The 9,469-nt window shown below is 40.4% G+C and overlaps 1 protein-coding gene across 2 annotated transcripts in view; it reads right to left on the reverse strand.

Annotated features, from left to right (window-relative positions):
• The window catches only part of TBCD (tubulin folding cofactor D), a 97,438-nt gene extending 88,893 nt beyond the window's left edge, over window positions 1–8,545 (reverse strand). For both annotated transcript variants that reach the window (XR_014936745.1, XM_015879840.3), the window contains exons 1-7: window positions 8,347–8,545; window positions 6,044–6,094; window positions 5,784–5,881; window positions 4,762–4,863; window positions 3,833–3,979; window positions 3,052–3,107; window positions 247–379 (exon numbers count right to left, since the gene is read on the reverse strand). Coding sequence is in view for 1 of the 2 variants with exons in the window: in XM_015879840.3 (XP_015735326.2) it covers window positions 247–379; window positions 3,052–3,107; window positions 3,833–3,979; window positions 4,762–4,863; window positions 5,784–5,881; window positions 6,044–6,094; window positions 8,347–8,530 (771 nt within the window). In the remaining variant the exon portion in view is untranslated. The remainder of the gene's footprint in view (window positions 1–246; window positions 380–3,051; window positions 3,108–3,832; window positions 3,980–4,761; window positions 4,864–5,783; window positions 5,882–6,043; window positions 6,095–8,346) is intronic.
• Between the last annotated feature and the right edge of the window lie 924 nt (window positions 8,546–9,469).

Consider the following 9,469-nt stretch of genomic DNA (forward strand, 5'->3'; position numbering starts at 1 on the left):
ATGTGCTCTGACAAATTCATTTGTTGATGAAAAGATTATCTAGAGAAAAGACACTTATGAAGTTACAGTACATGAGAAGTTATGTCTTCACAACTGCTAATGAGCAAAATCTGACTTTATATTACTTTATCATTTTTAATAACAGAACTTCTCTGTGCATTTCCTGTTAGAGTTCTACCAGAACAGAATCTCAAGGAAAATATATAAATACAATCATCCATCTTTTAAGAGAAAACAAGTATTTACCAGGGCCTGCAGCATGCCATTCATAACAACAGTCCCCTCCATACTCTGAAAGGAGGATTTAGATAACATCGAAAGAGTCCAGTCCAAGAAGTCTGCCATTCTTTTCTGCCTGACATCAGGGCGAACGATAAATCTGTCATGGAAAAACAACATAAACCATTTCAGTTACTGTCTTCAAACATGTAAATGTAAATTATTTTTCCTGCTGTCCAAACTGGTTGCAGTGTCTAAAGACAATTCTCCTCCTCTATTCTCATCAAGAACAGATAGAATATTGGCATAAAAACAACAATAGGTCCACGCAACACCCATTATCAGCAAAATCAGGTTTCAGGCCCATAAGGAATAATCATCAGTGTTGTATCCACCTGTTCAGATATTTGATATGTTCAAACATCTAATATTGAAAACACTGAATGGGTCAAGAACTGCATTCTAATGGAAGACTGGGGAAGTTTATCAACAAGGAACACAAGGAACAAAAATGATCATTTGAACTGCCTTCAAAGTCAGCATCTATTGTGTTCAGCAGAACAATGAAGATCTGCAGGCATTAGGTGAGGGGGTTTATTTTTTGTTTTATAATAGAGCATCAAGGACAAAGCCATCTTTCCACAATGGCAGAGGTAACAGAACAAGCCTGCAAAGTAGATGAACTGGTTCCTAGACCCTTTCTCAGCCCAAAGGAGTCTAAATCTTAATTGCTCAGAGGAGTGCCCTAACCTCCAGACTAGAAGCAGGACAGGATATGCCTCATCCCCAACTGCAGCCAGGTCACTGGGCAGACAGGAGAAAGAGCTCATGGGACAAATTCCAGCTCCTATGCCCTATGAAAAGGGAATGACTGAAAAATGGGATGTCATGCATTTTGGAGTGTATGAATTTTACTTGAAATGTATAAATCCTTGAGCAGAAACTAAAACTTCCCCTAACCTCCTCCCTCCCTGTCTCTACAAAGAGTTTCCTACTTGGCAGACTACAATTAAACTCCAATATCTTATCTCCCCGTGCATCCCAGGGCTCCTGTATTCCTGCCTAACAGTTAAACTTCAAGAAGATGAAGCAGCTATCTCAGCATCTGTGCCTTGCTCATTAGAAAATTGGTTTTGGTTGTGAAAGTGAATTTCAGGGCATCCAAAGGCCCTGGACCCAAGTCTTCTAATTCCTGGAGAAATATTTTAATCACCGGAGTATCTTAAATTTGATGTTTTCATAATAAACTATTTATAACTACATTAAATAGCAACTGTGCTTCCATTATGATCTTATGTGTCTTGATCTGGTTAGCACTAAAAATATTTTCAGTGTTGTTTAATTTATTCTATCACCTTATTGGTTATGAGAAAACACAAGACAACTGCTACTGGAACACCTGCATATTAATAAACAAGATTATTTATTAAAGAGTAGCCTGATGAGCCACGTGTTCACTTAAATCCTGCTCTGACATATTTCAGAATAAGTAAAAAACGTACAAAACTGCTCCCAGAACATTATATTCTAAGGCCTCGTCTGCTAGGAATTTCCTGCACAACACAAAAGAAAGTGAGTGTTTTGTCAGCAGATCCACAACTGGAGCATTATAATCCTGAAATATTACTTCAAAGAACTTTAAGTCCTGTGACTGAAACTCAGAATAAAGTAAGCAGAAGGACAGCTATTCCCAAAATAACAGTAAGAACCTGCTCTATTAAAGTCATGTTTAACAACTATTTTGATGCAGTTAAGCCTTATAAATGCTGTGCATCTTTCAGACCAGAGAAAAATGCTAATGCTGATTTTATTTTTCAGAGTAACTACCCTCATCCAGGATAATTATTATCGCATTTTGTTCAGCCCCACAGCATCTGCTCTTGTAGCTGTCCTGGCAAACCTATGTTGGCAGAGCCCCCTAGCGTATATTGGAGTAGATGCAAGCATGAAGACGGCTGTCCTTGCTTAGTTAAAGAAGAAAACTGAAAAAACTGTGGAAAAAAGGACAAACTAAGCTGACTCAAGCTCCTGTTCATTAAAACATTTTAGAATAAGATATATACTAAGGCATACATAGCAAATAAAGGTTTGCATGTACTGGTATGGTTTACATTCCATGCAATTTATTTTCATATGTATATCAAATAAATCCAATCTCCACTAATGTACCAGAGAAGGAAAGAAAAGAATTTCATTATTTCAAGGTTTATAAACAACCCTAGCAGAGATACAGAGATTGCAGGGATGCAAAAAAAAAAAAAGTCAGAAAAACTGCATCTCTTTCACAAGTGGTTTCTTGTCTGAACACCAATCCCTGTGAAACAAGTGGATTTAGGAATTCCTACTGTGCTTGGTTTTATTTGCTTATTTGACTACAAGCCTATGAAAATAGAAGTGCTGTTTTCTGGACAAGAAAGTGAAGAGACAGTAGGGATATTAGGAATCTAGCATTGACATTTCTTTTTATGTACCTCTATTAAACAACCAGCCCTTAACACAGCATCTGCCCATTTACTATGCACAGTGCTGCAAACTAAGCAGCAATACTGAGTGACTTCATCATTTTCAAACTCTGTGCAATGTGAAGAGAATTCTGTTAGCTGTAAGGAACTTCTAGTAACACTTGTGATGGGAAGCTGTTTTTCTAGCACAAAACACATCTCCAGTAATGAACAAATTACTGGATATGATTCAAGCAGGTTCAACATCTCACATACAGTCGACAACTTTCTGTCCTCCCAGTGCTAACATTACTGGTCCATCAGACTCAAAAATGACACATGAAAAGGGAGTTGTTTTTTCCCCTTTCTATCAAGCACAGCAGGGACTCACTTTGAAACCAGCACAGCAGCCGCATCTCGAGCCTTATCACTGACAACCAAGTAACACTAAAGACAAAAGAAAACTCATTGTAAAAGAATTCAAACATGCAGATTTAATAACACAACTACTGAACTTTACACATTATTATGTAATATTTATGTACAAACACCGCACTGAGTTTAAGACAGTAAAAACAAGAGAATTTTCCATTTAACAAACAGTATCACATCCAGTTTCTTTCAAAGCAAGTTTACCTTTATAGAAACCCTACAACGCAGTCACATTTGTACTACTGCATTTCTACAAGTGATGAGCCATTTAAGTGCTGCAATGTTAAAAAGCACCAGCTGTTCAGGTGTTTGTGGAAAAGGGGCTGTTCATCTTTATCTTAAAGAGATGACACATTCACCACTTCAAGCTTATGCCAAGTATAATTTTATGACTTTTGCTGAAAATTCTTCAGGCAGTCGTAGCTTCTTCACGTGTTACTCATCCTGACCAAACACTAAATTCCTATATAAATAATCACACTTGGCTCTCAGAAAACTTAGCTGATATTTTTAAACTCTAAAAGCTGTTAACACAGTCAAAGGCACAGACTCCTATCAGATACCCATAAAATATTTCCTCAGAGAAAAAAAAATTCACACTCACTAAAGAAGTGTATAGAAATGATTCTGAAACTGTAATGTTTTAGAAAACACGCCAGCATTTGTTATACACTGAAAAAAATAAGCCAAAGAAAAATGCCACATGTTTGAGCATATTACACATGACGTACTATACTTACTTTCGCTATTTCAAGTATGCGATCCATTGTTGGCATACGAGAATGGCCTTCTTCAGAAACAACCTTTCCATCAAACCGAGCCAGATCAAAAGGAATCAAGCATATCATGGAGAGCCATAATAAAAGCATGTAACGAGTTTCCCAAGTCTGAAAAAGAATAGTCAAGATATGCACTTGGTTTCCTGGAAGGTACTCCAACACCGTGCTTGGAGCAAACAAATCAACTAACTTCCAAGGAACCTTCAAACTAGGAAGACAAAAATACTGAATCTGAAAGTTCTGAAACAACCTGAGGTGTGTTTGCAGAGGCAGATGAATGAGAAACAACTTCTACAGAGCCTCTACAGTAATAAAGATCAATATGAACTACATATATAACAACTATGAAAAGTTGTATGAAAAAGATTAGTTTTGTGGCAATTGCTATTTAAGAAATAAAAGCTGTACAACTATACCAACATCAACAGTAATGCTAATAGAAGCTATTTATTAAAAATCTGTTTGCATTTAGAGAAGCAGTACACTTATGGCCTTCATATTCACAACCTCTCCTATCTTTAGATAGATGACGATCACTCAAATGTAATCAATCTTTACAAGCCTTTTGCAGTTGTATTTTTTTCCTCACTCAAAAAAGATATAACAATATGAGCTACAGTATTTCAACCCATGCTGCAGAAATTATTTGCTTGTACGGTGTTTCAACCAACACTTACTCAAAACATTCCCAGTTACTCTGCATTTTAAATAAGTGGGATACATGATGAAATCTTGATTTTTGCACTAAGTCCAGCTGTTAAGTTAATGCTGCACAGGGCATACCACACCTTTACATGCTGTTGGGGTTTTTTTGAGAACAATTTCTTACATTGTTCCATTCTTCTTCAGATTTTTCTGTTGGGAGACACAGAAGTACGGCAGATTCTTACCTCACAGTCTTTTGGATTCTGGTCTGCAATCATGTCCAAAACAGGCTGTAGATCAGTGACTTCATGAGGAAACAGTCGGAGGAAAAGTTTGTATCCTCTCACCTGTAACACAAGGTTTCAAAATTCAGTAAGTCATCCATCATCATGAAGCACTGAAGAAAAGACCCACTGATGAGATATTATACAAACCGTGTACAATAAGAACAGAATTAACCTTGAGATTTTGGCATTTTTACAAACTTAGTAAGAATTCATGAAAGGATGAAAACAAAACACGGGACCTCCAAAGACCATCTAGTTTAGGTCCTTTGCTCAAGCAAGGTTACAGAATCACAGAGGCTGGAAGGAACCTCTGGAGATCACCTCATCCAATCCCTGTGTAAAAACAGGTTTCCTAGAGTAGGTTACACAGGACGGCATCCACGCGGGATTTGAATATCTCTGGAGGATGAGAGCACACAGACCCACTGGGCAGCCTGTTCCAGTGCTCTGCAATCCTCAAAGGAAAGAAATGTTTCCTCATGCAGCACATTGTCCAGGACCACATCTATTCAGTAGGGTTTGGAGTAGCTCCACTGATGGAGACTCCACAATCTTAGAGTAATCAATTCCAGCATCGAGTCCTTACAATAAAAAAGTATGTTTTAGAATTTCAGATGGAAATTCCACAATCTAATTCTTCAATGTGCTTTAGCTGTACTCTTCTTTTTAACATTATGACTCAAGTTAACACTCAAGATCTTCCAATCCACATCTTTAATGCATTCTGACCTCAATTTTTACTATTCTTTATCAATACATAGGATGAAGTATCAAGGAACTGCTGCTTTCCCCCACAAAAAAACCAAAACAATCTTTCACACTACAATTTAAAAGGTTTTACTGCATTACTCAAACAATAATCACTGTTTTTCTATTTTTAAACTAACACATGTTTTCAAGTTACTTAAACAGCAAAGAAAGATACTGGTAATCTACATACTTTCAGTTATAAAATGTTTAATTCTGTAGGGTTTCTGTACCTTAGTAATGATGTAAAGAAATTTAAAAGCCAAGTGAAAAAGCACAGGCGGAGATCCACTGTCTCGTATTACATCCAGCAACATATTCATCATCCACTCTAATGAAAGGAGAGGAAAAAAAAGTGAGAACACATACAGTTGGATGGCAGTTTCTCATATTTCTAACAGCTTGGAGAGAGGTAGTAGTCATACGATGTATCTAATATTAACCACAGCAATCTTGGGCACAAAAATTGTTGTGTAAAAGATGACATTCCTACCTAAGTGGCGATCCAGCAAGTGAGGCTGCTCCTGGTACTTGTCCATTATAACTGAAAAGAAAGAGATATCTGTGATTAATAATTCAAATTAAAGGCCTTTAAAGCCGTTAGTTGAGACAGACACACTCCTGATTCTTGACTGCTTTAGTTTAAGATTTCAATATCCTCAAGCTAACTGTTGCCACACCTTTAAATGAGGTCAAAGAGCAAGAAAACAGAGAAATTAGCGTAAAAATACAAGAGCTGTGCAGTAACATCATTTACCTGTACTGAATCAAAAGCTCTCTTCCAGGAGTCTCCCAAATTACTGTTAGATCAAAGTTATACTTCAGAAAGAGATCATTCAATGATCAACATTGCCTGGTGATTACCTGGCTCATTTTAGGTATTTGGTCAGAAAACTGCTTTTTAATTTGAAATCTCAATCTTTCATTTTCCTGCATTTGTTTCTCTCACAGTTCTGCTCTCTAAGCCTTCCTCCTTCTCACATCAGACTCAGGTTTGACATAATACAGCTTCAGCAGTGCTACAGCTGACCACTGGATGACACTGCACAACCACGTTCAAGACATCAGCCTGTCCAACAGCATCCTTACACTAACTTGTACAGTTCCAATGTGATTCCACAGTGCTGTCTCCTATATCAAGATGGAAGCTTGCATTCTCCAATATCATTATTTTTCTATTATAATTAATGATATCTGAATTGGGTACGAATAACAGAACCACAGAATACAAGGAATTCTATCTACACTCAAAGCAATAGCATGAAGCCTAAGTGGAGTTTAAGTCCAACTCATTATCCCATCAGATTGCTTTCCCAGATCAGAGTGTGGTAATACAAAATGAAACCATAAATAAAAACGTTGAAGAGAATGAACTGCAATTAATCAATCAATCAATTTCTAGTGCTGTTATGAAAAAAAGACTAAAACTGCCCTCCACAACTGTTGCTGCAACTGCAATTATCTAATCCAGGCTTTAACAGTTCACAAAAAAGCACGTGTTTTTGTGAACGTTCTTGAGACCTGTGTCAAAATCTTCTGTAATTAATTATTACTGCATTGCCTGCTTGTAGATGAAGATAACTAACCTTCACATCTGTAAGCTACTCGTTTACCCTGTCACCATGTTGGGAACAATCGCCATGAAAGGTCACTTAATAATTTGTAACACTAAATATTAGAACTGCATTTTGAAGACGAATAGCGCCTGTCAGTTTCAATGGCACGTTCTAAGCAATATTATGCTCTGATACCTGTGATACAGCTACATCCCCCATCTTCAACTGACACATTCCCAAGAAGCGCACAAGGCGGTTTTGCAGCAGGTAGCAATGTGATTTTTCTCCCAAGAATAAGTGATAGAGCAGAGATGCATGCAGGAAGTGCTCAAATACAGCCTGAATAGACAGTGATGTACAAGTGAGGCATGGCAGCACCATCAGCTGAACAAGATGATGGCTCTTCAGCAGCTGATGATGTTAAGTGCTTTCCTACTCCATCATCTCTGCCATTTCACTTATGAGACTGGATATTCATAACATGAGTGTTCTTACTGCTTCCTTCTGAGCAGTTCTGTGTCATCAGCTCTTTAGATGGACCACTATCAGCTGATTCAATGGAGTAACTTCTAGGTCAGATTTCCAAATCCAGCCTTTCCTGGTTTATTGCTGGCCTACCTGGTTTTATCAAAAGCCCAGACAACGAAGCAGGACAGGATTCAGCAATTCCATCATTTCACCAAAAGCGATACAAAGCTCTGACCCACTTCACTTGATTTTAGATACACAAAAGTAAGTTTTGCAGGTTACCCGGTCAGGACATCGCATCAGATCCAAAGCTGGGAGCTCTATGAGCCATGTACCTCAGACAGCACCAGGTGAACATCACACCCGTGCTGGGAGGGAGCTCCACTCTGCTGCGGTCACAGCTGAGGCCCCTCCTATCAGAATTAACACCACGTGTGTGCTGCTCTTAATGTTTTAAGAGCAACACGAAGATTAAAAACATTAAATTATGGCTCCCGAGCTCAAAATGGATGCATTTAAGAAGTCAGGTGCCAAAAAATGACTTTATGTGGCAGAAACAAACGTTAGCTCGGCTGTTTTCTGTGCAGGGAGCGGGAGGTTCCGCACGGCTCAGAACTCAGGGCCTTCAATCCAAGCCCTGGGTGGAACCTGCGAAAAAACATAAAACTGAAAATCCCAACTACCTGTTGAAAAAAGCTTCAAGGTTATAATTAACCCACGATGATTAACTTACAAACAAAGAAACAAAAGGCTCAAGCCATCAGTGCCTTACCGATGAATTTCTCCACGATCACCTCCTGGGCCACCGAGTCCCCGTACACACATCTGAGGTTCCCGAGGAGCGCCCGCACCTCCTGGCTCTCGGTGAAGCTCTCCAGGATGTTCCCCCGGGCGATGACATCCTCCCGGTTCCTGTTTTCCTCGGAGCCGGCTCCATCCGTCTCTCCCACAGCCATGGCCGAGGCCGCCACAGCTCCGCGTCACAGCGCTGCGTCTCACAGCGCCGCGGTTCCGCGCTTAGGCCGCACCCGCCCCACACACACGCTGCTCCGAGACGGCGCACGGTGATGGCGACAGCCCCGGGACACCGAGACAACCCACGGATCGCCCCGGCAACCGGCACAGCGCTGCTCTCAGCCAGCACTGCTGCTACGGAGCGGGAGTGGGACCAAAGCTGGGACGGCAACACCCGTGTGCGGGGCGGGGCTGAGCGGGCGGCCGGTAGCGAGCAGCTGTGCGCCGCTATGGAGCAAAGGCTCTGACAGACGTTAACACCTGAGGTAAATTTGGCTTTAAGCATTGAGCATAGGTTATAAAACACAAAAAGGAGTTGCAAAACGCTGGAGTGCAGCGTTATCTGTAACCACCGCCATTTCTTAATCACACCGTGGTTGAGGTGGGGAGGGTAATGGTCGACTCTTACCTAAAGCACAAAGGTGCAATAGTTCTCACATTCCAGAGAGGGGAAGATACAAGCAGGTTCACGTTTGCCCCTCTCGACATCATTCCCGAGGAAGATGTTTTACCCCTCATCTACCCCACATTTCCACCCACTTCCCTCCCCCAGCCCCCCCCAGCTCCTTTTTACCCCACAGCAGCACTACGTGGCTGCTCCTCTCTTGGCACACTGAAGTCAGAACCTAAAGCAGACACTGAATAAAGCCTCCTCATGTTTTCCTTTTGCTTGACAGAGCACACAGCCCAAGGAGCAGGACACGGAGATGCAGGGTCCCCCCCAGGAGTGTTCATTCATTCATTCCCTATCAGCTGCAAAAGAAAATACAGGGGAAAACCTCAGTCATTACAGGACAGGTGGGGGTTTCTCCTCCTCAAGATCTGGCAACACCAGCCATACTCAAATATCCATCTTCAGGATCACATTCATTAACACAAAA

This window comes from Coturnix japonica, chromosome 23 (assembly GCF_054131305.1).
Source record: "Coturnix japonica strain WE chromosome 23, WE-NBRP24, whole genome shotgun sequence".
Classification (NCBI taxonomy): Eukaryota; Metazoa; Chordata; class Aves; order Galliformes; family Phasianidae; genus Coturnix; species Coturnix japonica.